The sequence below is a fragment of the Macrosteles quadrilineatus genome, unplaced genomic scaffold (genome assembly GCF_028750875.1).
Source record: "Macrosteles quadrilineatus isolate MER2022 unplaced genomic scaffold, UCM_ALF_1.0 Scaffold_5__1_contigs__length_97177068, whole genome shotgun sequence".
Taxonomy (NCBI): domain Eukaryota; kingdom Metazoa; phylum Arthropoda; class Insecta; order Hemiptera; family Cicadellidae; genus Macrosteles; species Macrosteles quadrilineatus.
Window position 1 is genome coordinate 65,864,053 of NW_026542598.1, and position 24,361 is coordinate 65,888,413.

General features: G+C 34.5%; 3 protein-coding genes across 7 annotated transcripts in view; 2 read left to right on the top strand and 1 right to left on the bottom strand.

The window, feature by feature from the left end:
- LOC128994958 (anillin-like) overlaps positions 1–2,406 on the top strand; it is a 38,285-nt gene extending 35,879 nt beyond the window's left edge. For all 5 annotated transcript variants that reach the window (XM_054419810.1, XM_054419811.1, XM_054419814.1 and 2 more), the window contains exon 21: positions 813–2,406. In XM_054419810.1, coding sequence (XP_054275785.1) covers positions 813–918 — 106 coding nt within the window. In that variant the 3' untranslated portion in view covers positions 919–2,406. The remainder of the gene's footprint in view (positions 1–812) is intronic.
- A 2,334-nt stretch (positions 2,407–4,740) lies between these two features.
- On the top strand, positions 4,741–9,648 carry LOC128995133 (SAGA-associated factor 11 homolog). Its single transcript, XM_054420043.1, has 2 exons — positions 4,741–5,044; positions 8,937–9,648. Exon 2 carries the CDS (start codon positions 8,939–8,941, stop codon positions 9,575–9,577), a length of 639 nt encoding a protein of 212 aa, XP_054276018.1. The 5' UTR covers positions 4,741–5,044; positions 8,937–8,938; the 3' UTR covers positions 9,578–9,648.
- A 6,810-nt stretch (positions 9,649–16,458) lies between these two features.
- Positions 16,459–23,551, bottom strand: LOC128994874 (uncharacterized). The gene is made up of 3 exons (XM_054419695.1): positions 23,512–23,551; positions 18,369–18,511; positions 16,459–17,882 (listed from the first exon to the last, which is right to left on the bottom strand). The coding sequence occupies exons 1-3, from the start codon at positions 23,533–23,535 to the stop codon at positions 16,694–16,696; spliced, it is 1,356 nt and encodes a 451-aa protein (XP_054275670.1). The 5' UTR covers positions 23,536–23,551; the 3' UTR covers positions 16,459–16,693.
- Between the last annotated feature and the right edge of the window lie 810 nt (positions 23,552–24,361).

The window sequence follows — 24,361 nt, forward strand, 5'->3', positions numbered from 1 at the left end:
GTAAATATGAAAAGCTCAAGAGTTTAATTTATGAAACAATTAGTGATCAAGTGTTTTTTAATTCTGGTTCAAGCTTCTAGATACATTTTGGATGTTATGTACAGTAGACTCCCTCTTATCCGGACTCCTTTGGACCGAGGCCAGTCCGGATAACGGTTTTTTTTTGTAAAACCGACGTTCCCAAAAACTTGTTAAAAAGGACCGTTTAAATGCATACTGTATACAGTATTTGACTTAAATTTAGGAGAGCATTGTATTTAGACACGTGATCACTGGTATCAAATCTTTCCCACAAGAACAGTCGTTTCAGTACGGCCCACTTCCTGCCAATCTAGTCTGGTTAAACCGATGTGCTGATAAGAGGGAGTCTACTGTACTTAGAATACATAAGGGTAGACTTCTCTAAAATAGACCTGTGGTCTGACAAAAAAAGGTAAGAACTGTTTCTATTATGTTCTATGAAATTTTAAAATATAGTTACGTTATCGAACATGTTCATGCTATCTACTTTTTTCAGTATCCTGAGCATAGGAATTATTTTAAATGCGCGTTTACATTAATTTGAATTCGCATACAAGTACAGCTCGCATTCCTCCTCGAATAAGTGTCAACCATAAATTTACTTGCATGGTAGTAGTGGAATGGTAGCACAAATGACATTTTGTTATTTTGGTACTTTCCAATATGTCGGGAAATGCTCGCGCGCTCGCATACGATATATTTTTGTGAAACACAGTTTGTGAAAACGTAGGTGTGGTGGAAAAATGTGTCTTAAGCAGCAAGCACTATTTAATAAGATAAAACTTTTCTAGACACTTGCTGTCAGCTGACACAAAGGAAGATCGTATTCAATGGTGCCAACACGTCAACAAATCCCTCGCCTTACTGAGGGCTTGGGGAGTCTCAGCACGCAATTGAAACCGACACATATTACTACCTCATTGTGATCTATATCAAATATATACATAATGAATAAGATTTATTTACAGAATTAAGTATTTACTCAATAGATTGAATTCAGTAGATCTGATAAAAATATGATATAGGTATGTATAATGTCCTATGCCCATGTACTTTATATAATGAATAAGTTTTATTTACAAAATAAAGAATTTCCGTGATATATTGAATTTAATGGATCTGATAAAATATAAGTATAATGTTAGTTCAATATTTTAACCAAATGTTATTGTGTATGATGAAAGTCAAATACGAGCAAATGTTTGATGTTAGAAACGGTCTATGAAGGTTCACCCCTAAAGGGGGGATGGTTTCTTCCCCTGAAATACCATGGTGTACCCCATGAATAATATAATGGGATGTGATTATATATAGGGTGGCCCAAAAAAAGCACTCATCATTTCACAGTAATTAATTATTATTTAATAGCTCTACAAACTTACTCTGTCTTAAAACTACATGCTCTACATGTTTTCCACCAGTGTTTGTTTAATGTTTATTACATATTACATTCGTCTTAGCATGTTTTCAACCATTCCTGAACATTGTTGTGGAGTGATATCCATTAAAACAGAAGTTAAGTTAAAAAACAGCAGTTTGGATGAGTACCTTTTTTTGATCACCCTGTCTTATGTGTTGGTTTTAAACAATGTAACATAAAAATACGTTTTAGGCTTTACATTTTACCGGTTAGTAGGAGGGCACTCCCCCCCCCCCCCTGTAATCCTGAACCCACCATTCAAGGTTCAATTTTAATTATAAACTGTTAAACAGATCTGTATATAAAGTGAATTTGTTGTAAGCAGATTATAAAGGTACATATTTCTGATCACAAATAACACTACAAATATAAATTTTAATTTTAAGTCCAATTTTAATGATGTACAGGTCTTTCAAGTATTTAACTTAGCATGTATGTAACAGATCTGACAAAGTTTCCTACTCTTATGCTCTCTGTCATTAAACATAATATTTTGCATGTTAGTACCTAAGGCTTCTTGTATTCTATTTCTCCTCATATGTATTAACCAAACGTTTCTTTTTTTAAATAACGCCTTTTTTATATTTTTGTAACTTAGAGTGTATGAACAAGCCATAATATTGAAACTGAAACATAATACTAATATTGTAACTTTAAATGTTAGAACTGTATATTAGAAGTATTACATATTGTATTTATTTACTGGCACATATTAAAACTGTGGCAATTAAATAACACTGCTGTGTTAGGAAACTAATAATAAACAAATGATGGTCTATATTTAACAAATAACGTAGCAGATGAGCCTAATGAACAAGTTAAATGTTAACAACGAACGAATTTTGTGTATGTGATTTTATGTGTAGTCTGTTCTATGGAATGATATTTCTCTTCTATTACATTAAACTTCTGTCAACAATGTAAACATGTGATTGTTTTATACAAACTTATATTAAAAACGTAAAATACTGTAATTTTGAAAAGTTATTTAACACCCAGAATACTCATATGTAGCAGTATGAAAGGTATATGTGGTGGGAAGGAATTCATTTCAGCTTAAACAAATAATGTGTCCTCGTCCCGTGAGGAAGTACAAACAAGTTGAGAACCAGTTAAATGGCAAAAAACACAGAAATCACAAATGACATTTTTTCCAAAAATGCTTTGTTAGCGAGATATCCGCCATAGTATTTTTTTTTATATAAGCGAATTTCCCAAATAGCGAATAAGCTATTACCGTAGGTCTCATGGTAAGACCTTTATATGGGACCGATTTACTTTGTTTTGAGGTACCTAGAGGCCAAAAACACAATTCATTCAAATTCATGTGTATATATTATTTATATGTGTCCGTTAGCACGATAACTCGAGCAAAAATGATCCGATTTTGATTAAATTTGGTGCAAACGTGTAAACCCACATTATTTGAATGAGTTCACGAACCAGCATAATCTCGGACTTTGGGAACAAGGGGGTTTATATTTTGCAATTTATTTCTAAACCATTTTGTAGACTTTAAAAAATTATCTAGTACAGTTGAACCTCGTTTGTACGAACCTCGATAAAACGAATTCCTCGATAAGACAAATTTTTTTAATCCCCTTGACACTTTCGTATAGGTCAATGCTAAAAACACCTCTATACAACGTAGTAATTAAGTTAAAAACCTCCATAAGACGAATTTGTTTGTGACATGGACTAGGACTGATTTACCGCTATATAACGAATATTCTTAGCACAAAACCTCTACAAGACAAACATGACCTCTATAAGACGAATTTATCATAATCTTAACCTCCATAGTACGTAGTTTTCAAAACAAACAGAAACTTGTCTTAACATGAAACCCCCACCCATCTCTCCTCTTTCCTCAGTCATTGTTTGGAAAAACCTTGGAGTGAGGAAAACCCTCTATAAGAAGAATAACAGCAGCATTAAACCTCGATAAAACGACCCTCTTTATTAAGAATACCTCTATAGTACAAATTTTTCCCGTACCCCTTGAAATTCGTCTTATAGAGGTTCAACTGTATATTAATATTAAAGTGTTGTCATAGGATGTTAAGGAAAAAATTCAAAAAAACTTAATTTAAAATTCCCATATTATTCTTATGGAAATGAAGCAACCTGTTGTAGGTAGTTTACTTGTTTATAAACATTTTTTGATTAAATTTGGTATTTCATACTATTCTAACAATAAAAAACACTTAATTACCTTCCCTGTATAAGGAAACCTAAGTACTCGTTAAACTAGTTTTATTTAAACAGGGGGTGACGTATCCAGGATTTCAAAATAGGGAGGTTTTTGACCGACCATCTAACAGTCTTTTTTAGCTCTCTTGGCATTGATAATAATCAACCCCAATGTCAATACAGTTTAATTATATAATTTTACATTTAATTTAACAAAAAAAATATTATACTTAAGACTGGAAGGGGGGTCAGGACTCCCCCCCCTGGCTACGTCACTGCCCTAGAGGCCAAAAACACTCTGTTCAAATATATATATATATATATATATATATATATATATATGTGTGTGTGTCTGTTAGCACAATAACTCAAGCAAAAATAACTTAGATTTTTATGAAATTGTGTAAACCTACATTTATTTGAACGAGTTTGCGAATCAGCTTGATCGGACCGTATAGGAACGGGGTTTTAAGGGGTGGGGGGTGAAAATAGGTTTCATTCATTTTTGGCCCTCAAAACATAAAATCTTCCAATGTATCTTTAAACTATTTTGCAGAGTATAATAAAACAAAATATTGTACGTTATTAGTTACGGAGAAAATTGAAAAGAATTTAATTCAAAATTCCCATATTATTCTTATGGAGTTTGCTTTCCGGGCCTTTCCGTGACACCTCCACTAAGTATAAGCATAGACTAACCAACACAGATGTTTTATCTATGGTATAAGTATAGTAAGTATAAACATACTTGACTTGCTAATAGGGAAATTCACTAAAACCATTCTATAACTGAGGTATCATCTGGATCCTGGATGTCCAGTCCAAGTCCAATATGTCAACAGAGGAAACAGTGTAGTTGTGTTGTAGTATGTCAAGTCAACGCTGCTGTCAACGTCGTCAACCCATCGATGCGTCAACCCAACCCAATTCGGCCAAGTAAGTCAACGTCCAAGTCCGGAAGTCCACCAACTCTTTGAGTGCTTGTGACTCTCACCATAAAACATACTCCGCTGTCCGCTCTCTGATCTCTCTCGCCCACCATTGGCACCATTCACTATTCAATTCAGTGATTCAGGTCATTCAGGAGTGCTGACAGGATTCCGATTCAGATTCAGTACTAGTGTCATCGTCATCGTCAACTCCGCTGTCATTTCGAAGTTTTGAACTGAAATCAGGGAATTGATTGTTGGAAATAGAAAATGATGAGGTGAAGCAAGATCTCGAAATTAGAACTAGGCTGTAGCTGGACTGGATGTGTTTGAGTTTTAATTCAATAACTTAATATATTTTTTAAACAAAATTGAGCCAGTCAAGTCAGTGTATTGGTTAGCCTACCTCTCAATTTTTAGGTTAGGGGTTCCATTCTATCGCTCAAGTTCTTGCAGCAAGTTGACATCAATATACTATAAGGTAAATAATTTAAGTAAATAACATAGGCCTAGTATACACTATTATACTACACGCCATGTTGTAGGTAAGTTATTTAATTACACAATTAATTGTGGGGTTAAGTAGGCAAGACCCACAGCCTTTTTCCAGTTAGTTGAGACTGTGTTTCATTGACCTAACCTCAATCCTTCATAAATTTAAATGTAGATTTTCCCATTTATTTCATTTATTTGACGGACAAACCATTTCATACAGGATACAATTTGTGTTACAACTATTGAATTAAATTGATGAGTGATGACTAACAAACATGTATAAATAACAACAAAAGTGCATATAGTAATAACGATAACAATAATAATAATAACAACAACAACGAAATAACAAAAACAATAACAATGATGTAACAATAAATACTAAGATAACAATAAAGAGCAACGAGAACAACAAAACATAAAAAGCATTTAACAAATTAGTGAGAGATTAAATTAATGAGATAGGTCATCTTCTCTAATCAAGTGGAAGCGAGCTGTTCAATCTCCTGAAACATGTGGTGTTACAGTTGAAGAAATCAATTTCAGGTGGCAGAGAGTTTCCCATGGCTTGTATGCGAGCGATGGCACTGTGCTGTTCGTAGAGCGTAGCATGATAAGACCTAGCAAACAGCTCCCTCGATCTGGTACCCCCTCCTGGGACGGGTTTGTTCTGCCCATTTTGCAAACTACGTTTTTGGTAATTATCCTAACCTTACCCCAACCCAACCAAATGAATAAATAGGCCTATCAGTGATGACCTAAGTGAAGTAATGATTTGATCAACTGAATTATTAGATACCGTATGGTATACGATACTTAAACAACGTATGATACTTGTTAGTCGTACGTACCCTTTCTCATTCTATGTAGGCCTAATGGCTGTTAGCATGTATAAATAATATAAGTAGGTAGGCCTACCGGTAATAACTTAATTATTATAAAATGTTTAACTTAGCTTAATTTACTAGCAAAGCAAGTAAATCAATTATATCAATTATCAATAATTTCAATATTAGTGGTATCGGTCTCAGTTTCGAATCAAATGACAGGTCTACTTTATCAGTATTAAAAGAAAATATGCAGTAGACCTCTCATAATAAAGAAGTACGGTAACTTAACTTAACTTAGTTTTTCTCTAAAATGTAGCAGCTAGGCTACTAAAGTTAGGTTACAGTAGGCCTATTAAAATAGGTTAGCCTACTGTAAAACTAAGTTAATGGGAAACTGACAAGTTAGGTCTATCTTCAAAGTAATATGTTAAAAAAATAAGGCTAAGTTAATGATTTCAAACATGATTTAATGTGTAAAATAGTATTTTGAGTTGATCAGTCACCATCATTGTCAACAGCAGATCCTTGATCCTTAACTTACTTCCACATTGCGAGGGCCTAAGTCTAATACCACGTATGAGGAAAATGCCTACTTTACAGGAGAGCAAAAAAACGTTGTAATTATTATGGTTTTACGAGAAACAGCTCATTACTTTATAGGAATGTACATGTAGTTATTAAATTTGATAAAACAAACAACTTCTTATGTTTATTTATTATTTAAAAAGAGTTATTATATAAAAAAAGTAAGATACGAGGTATTGTATTAAACTTTTTTTAAATGTGCCAGTTGGAGGGTTAACTTACGTGGTATTGAAATTGGGTATACGAGTTATTAGAATTTACCAATTTGTAAAATACGAGGTATTGCTAAATAAACACTAAGCATTTTTATTATAACAACTTTATTGTTATAACTACATTTTATTGTATTGCAGAAAAAATTAGAGTATTAAATTATTCCTTAGCAAAAAAGTTAATACAATAATTTTTATAACAAGTTATAACGTATTTTTACAATAAGAATATTCCTCCTTCTAAGACCTCGTATCTTAACACTGATTTATGACAACGTATTACATAAATTGTAATAAAGCCACAAATAAACTAATTGCATATACAAAACTGAGTTAATTCTATCTTATATTTACTACATTTTGAACACTGAAATTCACTTTTTCACTATGAAACTGCATAACAATTAACAGACCGGCACAGCTGACCACCTTTTGCACACTGTAAACAATACAAGATACGTGTTGCTAGAAGGAAGGTTTACCAATACTGCAAGATACGAGGTCTACATTTCCCATTTTTTTTTTAATTATTTCCAATTTTTATAGACTTACGAGGTTTTAGAATTAGGTGAGGGACAATGAAATCTAGTTTTTTTACTATAGATCTCAAAACCCTATATTTTGAAGATACGTGGTATTAGACTTAGGCCCTCGATTGCCTGTTTCATTTTTTTTAAAGAGGTTAGCAACCTCTTTTAACCTTGCATTTGCCCGTCCACATAGACTACAGATCTGCGCTTGGAACGTATTCAGCAAAGCAAGGGGTGAGCCGGTACAGTACGAAGGTGAACTATACAGATAAATTTTAATGGCAGTGACCAGGATCCGAACCCTCAACATCGCTGCCTTGGGCCCGAAGTCCGTGACGCTACCAACTGAGCCACAGACTCACCAATATACGTTAATTACTTCGCTCTTCCAAAGCACTAAAAAAACAATTTATATTGTATAAAATAAACATTTAAGCATTTTAATCATACATTAAACACTAGGTGTTATTATTTTCACATCATTTATTAATTTATGTAACTTAGGCCTAAGTGTTTTCTCATGATAAACTTAGGCTATTTCAAATAATTTTGAAGGCCAAGCAAAAATTACTAAAGGTAGATCTAGTTACAAGTTTTCTTATTGAGATTTATGTATTTGTAGCAGGGGCGAATATAAGGGCCCCCCACCAAAATAATGGATAGGCTATGAAGAAAAAATACGGTCATCCAGTCAGTTCAGTGGTAGCCATTGTTATTGTTTGTTATTTACATCTGTTCGACATACTGTATACAGTATGTTGGGTACTGAATGTTAATGTTTTGCAGTTCGCACAAAAGAATACTTAGGTAGCCTATACAGTAGTTAGAACCCCTCCGAATATGATAATCACAGTCGTGTATTTGACTCCTTAGGCTCGGATAAGTGTTTACAGATGGGATGACACACTGTTATATCTTCAGCAGTTTTTTTTTTATTTAGTAATTGATACATTTTCTTCATTTGGCTTGAATAGATACATTTGTATGATTTAATGGTACGATATAATGATACAGCGTAAACACACACACACATTTAATGATAAGTAACAAAATGCTTGCAGAGCTTTATTTTAGTGCAATTATTTTAGTTGGGCCTTCACATACAGTAAACTTTCACAGTACACAAAACACTGTGAAAGAAAATTGATGCTTCTGTCTAGTATGGTATTGAATCTTTTCTGATTAGGTTTCTGTAGAAAAGGTGTCAACCTCTATTAAAATACATCACCAGTTAAAAGATCTGTAGCCTATACCTATGTAGAAAAATCTTTAGAATGAGAAAATGTGCAAGATTGGGATAGGAAGTTTACAGAAGGTCGTACACATCAGCACGATTCCGGCAGTGGGAGTTTGTAGCTTTCCATTGATACAGTGAAAAGTTGAGAAAATGGATTCTTGCTGATTGGCCTGTTTACGAATAAAAGAGTTTTGTTGTCCTTGATAGTCTTCTAGAGAAGTCCACTAACCTCAGCAATCTCATGTTCAGCCCCACTGCAATTTGATTTAAACTATGCAAAACAACGTGCAAATGTTTAAAACCACCTCCAAAATTCCTCCACTCCTTCACAACTTCCGTTTACTAGCGATAGACTTAGTGGTTGATGAAATGAAGTTTTTGATCATGCTGGTTCGTGAACTCATTATTATAAATGGTTTACACGTTTATTCCAAATTGAATCAAAATTGGATTGTTTATGACTGAAACCATTCTTCTATTTCAGCAATGGCAGCTATTGACAGACAAGAGAACCCATGTACTTCAATTGAGGAGATTAAACTTCGTATGAAACAGTTTCTATCGATTCCAGGAAACTTGGAAGCAGCAGCAAATCATATTTTTGATGAGTTGGTAGAAGACATAGTTTTGGGAATTACATTTGAAATACATCGTGAAACAAAATTGGGTGGTGTACCTAAGATGACTGAAGAGGACATAAACAAATTTAGAATAGTCGAAAACATTGAAACCGATATATTTGGACAACCTTATATAAAAAAGGCGCAGGAGTGCTGTTGTCCCAGTTGTAACCGACAATTATCTGCGTCGAGGTTTGCTCCCCATCTAGAGAAGTGTCTGGGGATGGGCCGCAACAGTTCGAGAATCGCCAGTCGTCGTATCGCCAACAACTGTAAAGAAAACGCTTATGGTGGAATAAGTGATGATGACGATGATGATTGGGCTGTGGGCCAAGAGAAATCCAAGTTGAACAAAAAAGTGGATGGGAAGAAAAAGAAGGACAAAAATGGTGTTAGAAAAAATAAAACGAACAAAGTTATTAGTGATAAAAATCAAATGGATAAAACAACAGATGAATTTGGACAGAGTGTAAAGTATGATAATGTTGAGAACAAATCTGTTTAACAATAAATATTTATTTAACTACTGTATTCAAATATCTACTTCAAAGTGGGAATGTGAAATTCAAACAAAGAGTAGTAAAACAAACCAAGTATCAACCTTTACTGTACTTCATCTTTTGCCTAACTTAGTCAAACTTTTTGGGGGATATATTATTACTGTGCTATTTTCCATTACCATATTGATTGAGAATAGGCCTACACACTACACAGTTAACATCAAGGCTATCACAGTATACTTATTTAGTTCAACTTCTGTTTGTTCATTCTAAAAATATATTGCTCACCCAACATAATCGTTTAGTGTTTAGTTGTTAGGTAAACATATACAAAAAGTACCTGAGTTCAGTTTGACTTAAGCCATCTATGCTATGTATACAACGATACACCATTGACCAAATATAACTTAATCCCTTAGCGATTTACAGATGTTTTGTATATTTTGTTGAATATGTTTCATTTGTGGGTGTGTGAACATCATGCTAAGTTCCGAACAAGTTTGAGAAAATTATTATTAAATGTATACCTAGGTTTTGACCTGAAATTGAGCGGTTTAATTTAAAAATGATTTTTAAGGTAGGTGAAATACAAAACATACATTTATTAAGACGGACTAGAGGTGTTGTGATAAAAATATTAGATCATCTAGATATGGGCTTAAATCCTAACTCCCTTTGAAGCAGGCCAGTCATTAACCAGTGGACAAGTCGCCACTACATTAAACACTATGCAGTTTCTTTTTAGAAAAAATTCATAACTTTTACCACGGTAAAATACCAATGATGAAAACTTTTACTGTAGTTTCCTCTTATACAGAAGAACATCCTGTGAAAAATCAAATTTTTATCCCATGTCCCATCAGAGATATTAAACTCCAAAATTTGTGAAAATTGAAAAATCTCTTTTTATAAAAATACTAGCTATACCCGCGGGCTTTGCCCCGCTTAACTTCATAAGTATTCGCATGGCTCAATCACGTCCTGGTTGAAGTTCGTTCGCTACGCTCACTCACCTTCAGGTTGGAAATCGTTCACTGCGCTCACTTGTTTTCAGGTTAGCTCGTTCGCTACGCTTACTCGCCTCCAGGTTGATGTTCGTTCGCTACGCTCACTCACCTTTTGGTTGCAAATTAGCTGTTGTCATAAATTTAAAAAAGTCATCCCTTTTATTGTTTATAATACAGAACTTTGATAAAGGTTTTTATGTTTTAATATTTAACATTGGAGAATTTAAACGTTGTTAAGTGCACAGGTGTGCTGCGATTGGGGTTTAATACATTTAGACTTATTCAAAAGTAAAATAGTGTTCTGTGCTGCAATCTGTAGAAACACTGTGGCACTATTTCAAATCATGACTAATGCTAATACAGAATGTTGTGATTATTCAAACCTACAAAACAGTTGGTGAAAGTAAACATCTGCTTTAAAAATTATATTTATTTGTAAACATTGTAGATCAAAAAGTCTGACATTGGCCCACTTAAAACCCTCTGGGGCAGAGCCCTTTTGACGGATCTGCACCAAACTTCACTCGAACCATCTTTGAAAGATGCTTAATAAGTTTCATTACAATCTGTCGAGCGGTTTCAGAGTCCATAACGTATATACACACACACATACATACATACATAGTTCCTCTTTTATAGATATAGATTGCCAAAATTAAAGGACACATATATCAGTGTAATAACTCTAGCTACATAGAGTACACTAGTATATGTAATTGTCTAAAAAATATTAACAATGATTTACAAATCCTTCATGAGAAAAATGGCTTCAAAAAGTGAAATTTATTTGTTTGCGTTGCTCGTTTTTAAACATTTTTTTCACCCATATGGGTAAAAATTAGGCTGATTATGATCGTAATCAAAATTAAAGATGGGAACATGTTGAACGAAGTACATTTTTGTAACATGAGTAGTTAAAAAGATATGTTCGTTTACGTTTAACGTCTGCAAACTCAAAAATCGCCGTGTGCTGCAAGACAAAAATGGCCGCTACAAAAAAATGGGAAGGGATAAAAATTAAATAAAACCATTTTTGAGCTTCCAAAACATGAGGGAACAATAAATAAAATACTAGAAAATGTTAAAAATGGTCAAGCAACCAAATTATCTTTTATTGGATCACTTGATATGGATTGACCAAATGGTACATATAACAAAAAAATATTAAGTGATTGTAGGGAAGCATTGGAATTTTTATCTTGACAACACAAATTATGTAGTAAGTTAAACTGTTCTATAAGAATAACATTGGAAGTCATACTTGGTTGTCCAGTAAAAATTTGTTTGAAGGGAGTCAAAACATACATCAATACAGTGTACGGGACTTGCTTCTTTTTCAGCCAGGAAAGACATTCTGGAAAATAAACAATTAATTGTTTCAAAATGAGAGAGCAGATTTAAACATGCGACATGTTTAAATCTGCTGTTTAACTTTTTTAAATGTACAATGTACAATTTTTTTAAAAAGCTCCAGAGGAAACTATTGTGTTAAAGAAATAACAAATTTAAATTTAGATTTGTAGATAGCAAAAATATTGATTTTTGTGGATTTATCCCGATATAATCACCGATGCAGCTAGGCCCTCTCTCTACAACTAGACCTGGTATACTAACTATTATACTTTTCCTTGCAACTTGCACAATGTTTGATATTTTGATGAACTTAGTAGCATTTCGATCGTGTGCTAACAAGATTATTAATCGTCATATCTGTTCGAACTCTTAAAAAGATGAATGAGTGAAACGTATAGGAGATGTAGCAGAATGTTACTGTTTACTGTTGCCTCAATTGCAACAGGCCATTTCCAATTTTAAGATTGGAAAAGGAATTTCTACCGCACTTCTGGAATCATTTGGGATGCCCCCTGCTTGTGTCCACTACAATTCAGCTGTAGATGTGTAGATAAAACTTAGGCCTACCACTAGATGTCAAACTAACCTGAGCTCAATTTGGCGTAAATGAATTATTAGTTGAAAATATCACTGTTCAACCGTCAACCTCGGTATTCACTATATTGCTGTCGCATTGTCCAAAGCAGCAACAGCTAGAAGCAACTTCTTCATTGTTCGGGTTAAAATTGTGTAGAAAATAAATTATGATCTGACATGAAATATATATAGTCTCGTTAAGCCATTTTTATTCGTTGAACATTTTGTAGGTATTCAGAGGGTAAATGCAGTATTGGGTTGTATTCTTTAAAATATGCAAACTCACCAAGAAAGCAGTTTTTACTAATTAGAACAGTTATTAGTTTTACTATCTGGAATAACGGAAGCAATGATTTACTGTAAAACGTGACAAAAGGGATATATTAATTTTTAAATGACTGACTAGAACAACACTCGGTTCCTGCAAAACGTTACTATGCAGACTGTCGCCCGTTTCTCTCTTTGTGCTGCATTCAAAAGTCGAAGGAGCGATTAAAAGAGTACCTAGTCTACATTTAATTTGTAAACAGAACGCTAAAAACTACATAAATAATTACGACTGCAACAAAATTGAAATGAATGAATAAAACGATAAAATTGCTTCCAATGTTTCGTCCATGTTTTCAAGAAAAGACAACGAGATTCATGAGATTACAAAATAAAATAACTATGCAGTTCCATGCCTGCTACATTAAATGTGTTTTTTACAATAATGAAAATTAAACACGTCTGTCATGAAAAGGCAAACGTCTATAAATGATATCACTGTTAATTGATGATAATCATGTATTAAATTTTAATACTGCCAGTTAATATCTTGTCCCATATTGTTTAGAAAGCTTTTTGGGGGCGCTTAGTCCGACACCTCTCGAGTGAGTTCATGTTGGCTAAACGTCCACTCATTTTATGCTAATTTCTATGTTTGGCATTTACTCATGGACTAACAAAAACAAGCAGAAAACAAGCAGTAGCACTAAATGTTTCGTTCTATTTTTGAACTAAAGTAATTAAAAATTAATTAAAATACCATTTAAATAAATAGCTTGGATAACGAATCGATATAAATAACATTAGAGTTTTGTCTGTACATTGCTCAGAATCATAAACTTTTAGGTTATTTTTACGTTTTATACATTAAAGAAACCGAAACAAGTCTCATCTAAATTTCTGTCTGTCTTCCTGTCTGTCACGGCCTAAGAGCCATTTTACGCGTACTTCTCCTGAAAAACGAGAGTACCTATCAAGTTCCAAATCATTTTATTGTATTCACTGGATTGGCGAGATTGTCTTTAGCCATTAAAATATGGCGTCACTACTTTGTAAATAAAATGACGGACTAAAAGCCCAATTTTGTGCGACTTTTGTAAAGTTTTCTCCCAATATGATCACATATTCATCTATGAAATAACGAACAGCTGTTCGAATCAAGATTACTTCTTCTAGCTGTCACTGATATGTTTAGATTGATTGTTTACAAATACCGCAACCAATTCCGATCACGTTTTGAAAGCAAATCCAAACCAAGTAAGATTAAAAACGTTTTTCCTTACATAACGGATTTAGTTAATCGCAAGTGCAATAATTTGTAGGATAACCGAAAAATTAAAATGGAGATTCTTTGGGTAAAAAATTATCCTTGAGTTTTGATAACCGGGAAAAAGACCTTGAATCAGTGTTGTATATGGCTGGGAAACTTACATTTTTTAAATGAGCATTTTCAGTCGAGACTCGGCACACGACCGACGCGCGTCTACATGTCCATAGTGAAAATAAAAGTAGGCATACCGTGTACATATTTATGTTTTATTCGTCATGTGTATAAGTGTACAGTTCGTGTATGTGTTTCAAAAACTCCAAGACGCACCTAATGGGGAAGCTCAAGACCTTATATTATGACTGATGATGGCGATTTAATTTCGCCGAAATGCATCTCCTGTAATAGGATACATTAGGATCGACCGGCGGACACAGGTAATTTAACCTTTTATTGATTGTTATACCGATCCGGAACAACAACAAACAACATATACCCCCGCCGCAGCAAACCTGCAGACTAAGCGAATTTCCATTTGCCTGATTGGATTTACACTAAAATGCCTCCTTAAAAATATCACATTCATTCCCTATTTAAATAACATTAGGCCTAGTTTAACGAGTACTTAGGTTTGCTGCAACAGGGAGGGTAAAAAGGTGTTTTTGTAAAATGTTAATCGCTTAGTATGAAATGAATGCATTATCCAAATTTGATTAAAATATGATCATAAACAAGCAAACTACAACAGTTTACTTATTCTCCATAAGAATAACATGGGAATTTTAAATTTACAGTTTTTTGTAATTTTCTCCGTAACCACTAGGCGCATAATAACGCTTCAATATACTAAATTATTTGTTTTTTTAAGCTCTACAAAATGGTTTGGAAAGAAATTGCTAAATTTTATGTTTTTGGGTCAAAAATGCGAAAAACCTATTTTTACCCCATAAAACCCCCCGTAAACCCCCGTTCCCATGGTCCGATCATGCTGGATCGCGAACTCGTTCGAATAAACGTAGGTTTACACGTTTGTACCAAATTTCATCAAAATCGGATCATTTTTGCTCGAGTTATCGTGCTAACGGACACATATATATATATATAAATATATAAATATATATATATATATATATGAATTTGAACGGATGGTGTTTTTGGCCTCTAGGGACCTCGAAACGAAAAAAAAATTGGTCCCGCTTCCAGGTCTTACCATGAGTACTACGGTAATAGCTTATTCCCTATATGGGAAATTCGCTAAAAATGAAGTTATGTATAACAGTTTGGCCAGCATATCTAAAAATATGCAAACCAACTGCTGTTCTTAATATAAAAAGGTTTCAACTGAATACTATAAGATCCCCGTGCGTAGAACGGGTACACTGCTAGTACTGTATAAAATCATTCCAAACAGTAGCAGTGGTAACAATTTGGGGCCTCTATTCAAATCTTTTTGTGGTCCCAAAATAAGCTTGATAACAGGATGGAGTCTATTTTTGTTTTGTTTGTAATTTTTGTTAACTATCTTTAACTACATTATACTATAAATATTTATAGTCTGTTTTCATTATTTAACAATTTAGTATGTAGCAATTTTTCATGTGATATTTAGGCCTAGCCTTTCATTCTGCCTGTGTAGGATTTAAACTGTATCGATTTAACTTGGTCATATAAGACAAACTACTATGTCTACAAGTTCTGCTTGTTAATACTACTTATAAAATGGCTATGGACAAAGGATTTTATTTTCTCAGATCTAGTCGGTCGATATGAGAACGAGAATAGTCAATTTCTTTACCTAAGATTTGACTTGATTTATTATTTAGGTTTTGTGTGATGAAAAGACAGCCTTACACCTAACTAGATTATTAATAACTTACGTATGAGATATATCGTTGAAATATATTTTACCTTTATACAGTATAGTTATTGGTTATATCAACTTTTTAATATGAACTTTCAGAATCAACTTTTCGCCTTCTTAGTTTTTCTAGGGCATCAAGAAAATTTTGAAACCATTATAGGGCTATAAATATTTTTCGGTTGAGTAATAAAGGCAGCTCAAATGTAATAAATTGGCCATTGAGCTATTGTTTCCTAGAGTATTATTGGTTCACTATCCAAAATCCAACGATAATGGTAAGCTATTGGAATGTACCTAACACGTATTTAAAGAAGGAACGAGACAGTGAGTGTGAATTTGTGTTTCGAGGCCATTCTTTCACCTTCGCTTTCGTGTGATTGGTCTAGATTTGCAATGCAATGAGAATTCTTCATTGACCTTACAATTGATTTAAGATAAAATTTGAAGTGAAATTACAATGGAACTGTTAGTTCCTGTCAACATTTCAGCTACATACCTAAAGTTTATATGCAATACAGTAATATATTAGACAAGGTTTCGTACGTAAACAACAAGTTCTGTTTAGTAACAAAAAGTTTATTTCGTATTTACAACAGAGTAACGAATAAAAATTAACTAACAACACATAATATATAACAACACTTTATATATACAGTGTCTGAACGTAAAATCGCTCAGACGTTTAATACTATACAGACACGTTTGGTTTGTACTTGTGGAGTTTTGAGAAGGAAGGGACAGGGTTTGGCAACGCGAGGTAGGGTGGCACCCGGGGGATCAGTCGGGGGTGCTACTGCTGGGGAAATGACACGGGGATTTGTCGTTGCTGAGGCAGTGGCTGTTGCTGAAGCAACGGTTGTTGCTGAAGCTGTTGTTGCTGAAGCTGTCGTTGCTGCAGCTGCTGCGTCTGTTGGTTCAGCGCAACTCCGACTCCGATCTGCTTGGACTCAGCAACTCCACTGTCCTTGCGGTCCCATCCGTGCTCCTCGTGGTGTGGATGGTGCTCCTCTTGGATGATGATCCATTCGCTGATCCATACTGGCTTCCATACCTTCTTCCACGCAGGTACCCAGATAGTTTTCCATGCAGGAACTTGGATTTCTTTCCAGTCTTCCTTCCACTCCAGTTTCTTGTCAGGGATCCAAATTTGCTTCTTCTCAGTTCTCCAGATCTGTTTCCACTCTTCCTTCCATTCGAGTTTCTTGTCGGGCACCCAGATCAGTTTCTTAGCGGGCTTCCAAATTTGCTTCCATTCAGCCTTCCATTCGAGCTTCTTCGAGGGCACCCAGATCTGTTTCTTCTCGGTTCTCCAGATCTGTTTCCATTCTTCTTTCCAGACTAGTTTCTTTGATGGCACCCAGATCTGTTTCTTCTCGGTTCTCCAAATCTTCTTCCAGTGGGTTTCCCAAATTACCTTCTTCTTCCAAAGATCGTGGCTGGTGTATTCCCATCCGTGTTCGTCCTTTCCTAAGTGCTTTTCACCGGGGATACCGACCTTGATAAGCTTAGGTACGACGATCTTCTTCCAATCGGGCACTTGGATCTCTTTCCATGCGGGGACCTCGATGTGTTTCCAGACTGGCTTGTAAACCTTCTTCCAGTCGGGTACCTGGATTTCTTTCCATGCGGGGACCTTGATCTCGACCCAGATTGGTTTCCAGATTTTCTTCCAGTCGGGAACTTGATATTCCTTCCAAACTGGGACCTTGATCTGTACCCAGATTGGTTTCCAGTACTTCTTCCATTCGGGAACTTGGTACTCCTTCCACGCAGCTTTCTTCGTTGGCACCCAGATGGGTTTCCAGATTTTCTTCCAGCCTTGCTTCCAGATCTGTTTCTTGGCCGGTTTCCAGATCTTGACCCAGTCTGGCTTCCAGATCAGCTTCTTTTTCCAGTAGCCCTTGTGATGCTCCTCATGATGATGGTGGTGTTCCTCCTCATGAGGGTCATACCTCCTTTGCAACTCTGGGACTGCGGCCCTACAATCACAAGAACCAGTTAACTTTTGCGTTAAGTAGCATATCATTATTATTTACACTACAGCTACTAAAAATGAACTACCTGGCAAAATAAATACTTGGTTCATTGTAACTAGATAACTAATTATTGGGACAATTTTTTACATAAATTCACTTGAGTAGCACTACTTTATTCGCTTTCCGATTATTTGTTCACCAGTTTAATCGCGTTCGTAGTGTTCTGCGAGATCTTTTAACTTAAAATTATTTACAACTTAAGAAGAAAAGGTGAAAATGAGATGTAAGAAAGATTACTCTTTATCACCGATACACTACGTTTTGGCCATACTGTTTGTGGTTTGCATAATGATTTTAAACTCGAGCCTAATTAATTAGTTTTCATTCTAACATTGAAATCTATCTATTTGTCCTACTTGAGACAGTAATCAACTATAATCCACTACCACCAGTAGCCATTGGATTGTTTAACAAGTTGTTGACACTTACTGTTGTTGCTGCTGTTGTGGCTGTTGATAATCACCGTACAGAGGCGCGGCCGCTGTTTCTTGCGGCGGCGTCAGCTGTTCTGACACGTCTGGAAGAGCTTTGCTGACCGCGAGGCCAACGTGCAGCACTAGCACGAGCGCCACCTGTAATGCAAAACATCAGATAAGAAAACAAATAAAGCTGAGCGAGCTAGGTTGAAGACGACATATAGGGGCTCATCGACATCATCCGCTGAAATACCTTTAGCACGATCTAGGGGGGACTTAAGTTTATCAGTTACGCGTGTAACATTTACCTCAAAGTATTGAGGCACACGTGATACATCCAAACTGGGATATCACCTACAAGGCCTACCTACCTCATTTTATATAAAAATTTATACTGTATGAGATGATTTTACAATTATGTTTATAAATTGTAAGGGTTTCAACTGTTTTACCAAAAGAACCAAACATTCCCTTTCAAAACGTAAAAAAGTCACTGGTGTAGAAATACACAAAATAAAATAAAACAAGTTTTTTGCTCCTGGTGCCAAACTTTAAAGACATCTACCAGGAAATTAAAATTACTTTTTATATAAATAAGGAGTTGTATCGGATCATTTGGAAAAATATTTGAGGTAAGAGAGATTATACTCAGGATATAAATATGAGCCCTTTTGGAGAACGAGTTGTTTTTAAATAGAATACCAATCATAAACCGTGAATGAATTGATAGCTGTTTTATGAATCGAAGATCATCTATGTCTAAACGTTTGTAGCATTAAAATCGAGTTTTGTAATATTTGGATGTTCTAATAAAAATATAAGTTTATATTGTAAAAGAAACAATGCCGAATTCCAATAAACTAATTTGCAAAGCTCGTCCTGGCTACCTACTTCAACGTTAGAGAGCTCAAGTCAAGGGGCAAGGTGGTGAGATGACAAGTAGCAGAGAGAGACATAGACAATCTGACGGGCACTTTCTCATTTATTGTATTGTTTGGCATTGTTGGCCGCCATGTGATGAAATTCATTTACGAATTCAGAGTTCCGCGAGTGAAAGTAGTTCGTCCCAACGCTTCCGGTCCCAGAGGCCAAAGGATCTGGACAAATTGGTATTCATCCGCGGCTTGAGAAAGTACGACCTTGTCTAGGGAATTATTAAACAACGGGTGACATCATTTGTGCGACTGTCTTGTTACGTCATAGGTGTGCGGAAACAGGAGGTTGGAGTTACAACTTTTTACCCAACCTGCAGCGATAACACGAGATAACGCATTGTTCGTAATGTTGTGAGTCGTCAACCTTGACGTGGTTTGTTGTAGTGTAAGCGAATGGGTTATTAGCGATAATTCAAAATAGATATGTGGAATTATGAATGCAATGAAAATGAGTTTTTCCATTGAGAATTTTTATACAGCATTTAAATTTGCAGGCGTTTGTATTATAATTTAGAGTCATGGTTCTAGTCAGCGTTAATTAAAAAGTGTAGTGATACTGATTAACAAAATATCTTATTGGGGTGGTAAAAGTACATAAATGTATAATAATCGTACTGGGTGCCAATAGATTTAAATTAAAATTTGACTCTTTAAATTTGAAACCCACGATAAGCGTCGGAGTTCGAAACCAGAACGAATGTCTTTCCTTAAAATTTAGTAAATTGAGGACATATTATCTGTATGAATCCAGTCAGTGTAAAGAAAATAGTTAAATATGAAAGAGGTTTTTGTTTCATGTAAACTTTGTTTGTTCAGTTTTCATTAGTTATCAATAAAATGTATAAGTCCTATAAATGTATAAGTGTATAATGTCCTATGAGGGTGAGGTTAATTGTTAATGTTAAACCATTCATTTTTTTATTCATGCATGCATGATTTCAGATATTAGTTGATATATTAGTTGACATGATTTAAGTTATATTATAGTTGAAAATCAAATTTGAATCCAGCCTGGAACCTCTAACCCCCAAAAACTAAGACAAAAACACTAAAAGCGCATTTCCTGCCAAACAAGTTGTTCAAACGCAGTAAATAAAAGGCGAGTCGGTAGCTCAATCGGTAACAAGACGGGATGACGAATCCATGATAGCAATTTTCTTATCTTAGTGCACACCGTTAATGTTATCAGTACAGTTCACCCCTGTACTGTAAATGCTCACGACTTCGCTGAATAAGATCCGCGCACACGCTTGAGAACTATACAGAAAGTCAAGTGAAGGTTGAAAAGGCCGCCAACCCCTTAAAAATTAGCTCACATTTTCAACTAAATACGCTTTAAATCCTAGTAATTCTCACGCGTATTTTTTAAGTTTTTGTACGAAATATTAAGTTAGCATTATTTAATTCAAAGTTGTGAAGCTATTGACGCTTCTGTTGTGAATAATTGAGTGAAAGGTTACGCCCTGGATGCAGATACGCGGAAGTGCCGGAGCGTGGGGCGGGGGAGTGGGCAGTGGCGGAAGTGTTTACCCGCCAAAGGGCGAGAAGAGCCAGTTTGGCGGGAACGCGATGAAAGTGGTCAAGCAGGTAAAGGAAAGCTGCGTCCTTGCCCGGGACTGGTAATTGTATCATGTGGGATTCCTCCGATACGTAACCAGTGGTTACCTCACCTCGCTCACGACTGTGCATAGCTCCGACATCTATAACTACGACATCTACAACTATTACTCTGATCATAATACAGTTATCACCCCGGCTGTTGTACTTCCGACAGCTATAACTTCGATATTAGAAAACTCCGATACTATGACAATTTTACCCCTGTTCATTGCTCTGACAACCGTGGCTCTCACAGTAACAACTTAAACAGTTATAACTCCAACAATACAACCATGACATTTCAAAATTTGGATAGTTTGATTTCTAACAGAAATAACTTTTTGAATCACAACTCTCATAGTTACAGTATAACTTGAAAACTCACCACCCTGAACATTTGTTTTTTTACATTAATATTTAAACAATCTTAACTCCCACAGTCATAAATCCTACATTATTGAAACTCGGACATTCTAAGCTCCGAGAGACACTAATAACTCTGCAATTGATTATTACGTCTACCATTGATAAATTTATGACAGTTGTAACACTCACAGCCATCTCAGTAGTTAGTTATAGCTATGGTGGAAATCATAACTCTGATTTAAAAATTTAGGAAAGATATTGCTTGGTCATTCATAGTCCAGAAAAAGTTGTACTGTAATTATTTTCAAACCATCTGTGATAAAATAGTTTTTTTAAGCAAACTGCATTGATTTCAACTTGAACCTCTCGTTCTGGCGATATAAGTAGCCTACTTAACTAATTTACGTTATTGTGTTGTTTATTTTGTAATTTCATCTATTCATTGAATGAATGAAGACAGAAAATGTACTTTTATTAAGTTGTATATGCAATAGTATCTCTTATTCATCTAAACAATTTGGTCAATTATATAAATACAAAATATAACAACAATGTAATTTAAAATCAATATTGCAAAATTTCATTAAAACATTAAATTTTATTAGATATTGTCCTTAAGTTTACTTTATACTGTTACCTCTTTATGAACGACTTACCAATATAAAACCCATATCGATAAATAAGTGAAGAGGTAACCCAAGCCATTGGATCAATCATTTTACTAATTTAAATTTTTAAGTTACTGTAATTGATCAAATAATTTAAAAGTGACAAAAAACTAAAATAATACTTTGATTAGTTAACTAAAATACTAAAGAATGAATCCTTTATATAGTAAAGCAGTTAAATGGTTACTGTTTACCACATTTTAAATTTATATTATCATATGCAAAAACATTTATCATAAGAATTTATATTTAAACAATGTAAAATAAGTCAACTTCGTTGTTTCAGTTTATCCCCCTAATGTACGTATCAAAACGTATATTCAATGTTATTCCCTTTCCGAACAATTTTAAAGACACGACTCTTAAATTAATCATGGTTAAATTTTAACACTAACACGTAACTATGAGCAAGAGATGATCAACATATAACGCAATATCATCAATTTTGTTTAATTATTGACAATGTTTAGATTTGTTTCAGAACGGTCTTTTTAAAATACCAACATATGAAAAAATATTCTAAATTCGTCTTATTGATTTAATTGTAGTTTATTAAAATGCTGATTTTATGAATTTAAATGACGTAAAACAGAATTAAAAGTTCGACTTAAAATGAAATTTGTATTTAACTAAAAAATACACTAAGAATTAATAAACAATCAGAAACAAACATTTCAAACAATGTGAGACATTTTATCAAAATTGTAAACGTTAATGGATTTGCCAAATTATATTTTAGGATTAACAATCATCTACCTATATAAACTATATCGTAAAAATTCACGTTCTCTTTTTACTTTTATGTTGGAAGAAGTAATTTAATTACTGAAGTTCTCATAATATAACCACGTGAACTACCAAACTAAAAGTTATTTAATGTACCGCCATCTAAAATACGATTCGTCCCTTCTGACTAGTTTATTTTCTGTATGAAACCACGGTTATATTATACGGAGCAAATCGTAAGATAGAACTCCATAACTAATTAGTTCCACTAAATAAGGCTATTTGAAGTGTTTCGACAAGGGTTTCGTCCGATTAAATGAAACTGTTGTAAGTATAAGCATGTTCCTAAAAAACTTTTCAATTTTGTTTGTGTTTAATTAATGATGGTCCAATAAAAAAACCGCGAATGAAAATATAATTTCACAATTTTCAGTATTGTGTTGTAGAGTCTGAGAAAGTTCAAGGATGGATAATGTTTTTGAACACGATTGACATTTTTACGATAAAAACAAAATCCAAGTTTTACCTCACTTGGAATCATTGAGGGTATATTTTTAAAATTACCAAGTACAAAATTTTACTTGAGTTGACAGCGCAAGCAAAAAATATTTTTTTACTTTGAATTTACTAAACAAAATTCCTTAAGCCTGTCAAATCAAAACAACGAACTGTTACAATTCCTTACAAAACTATAAACAAAAAATCGTGTTCATGAACAAAAAATCGTGTTCATGAACAAATAATTCGCGATTTTCAAACAAATCTTCCGCAGACAAAACGACGAAACACTTCAAACTGGCTCCACTTAATCTAGCACTTATCCACATATCCACTGGCTACACTATCACAACACTTCACTGACCACGAGGCGACGTCTTCCTCCCATGTTGTGCGTCCAGGACCCACGGACTAGGAGAGTACTGATCCAAGGGGTCCTGTCACTTATATAGACCCACCAGCGCCGGCGTCCCTACCCCGCGATACAACTTTCTCCGCCGGAGCAACCCGCAGCACGCGGGGATTGTAGAAGGGCTACGAATGTTGGGGGTGGTTTGAGATTGTTTTGGGGATGAATTTATGGGTTAGTCAGGAAATTGTATTTTAATTTGTCGAATAACTTAAGAATTTTGAGGTGGTTTCTTAGTACGGTATATGTTTTGAATTTTCTTCTATTATGCTGTTCAACAACACGTAGCACTTTTTGAAATATTGTAATTGGGTAAGGAATTATGGGTTTGGTGATTTTGGGGGTTGGTGAAGGGGTGAAATTAAGGGAACGAGGTTTAAAGGTACCAAGGCCTACAGGAAGATACTAAGGAATGAACCATTATTTTTCTATTGTCTAAATTCCTTTTTATGCATGTTTTATAAGATAAAATCAATGGTCAAGGGATTAGCCTTGTATATGAAGATTCATTTCGTAAATACTACCAATTTTGGAAAATTGAACTGAACATTTATCAAAATAATAATAACATGATCACCGAAAAGGCACAGCTCATATGTCGCGCATAATAACTACGCCATTAAATTACATTTATTATTCACACTAACTAAATCAAATGAATTGCCAAATGAGGCTTAGAGTTTTTTTTATTACACAATAAGTTTAAAGACAGTTCTTGATACCAGATAGTTAATAAAAATGCATTTTTGAGAGCCTCAAATTTAGTTTTCCAAAATCATTACAATTTACGGTCATAAGCTAATTT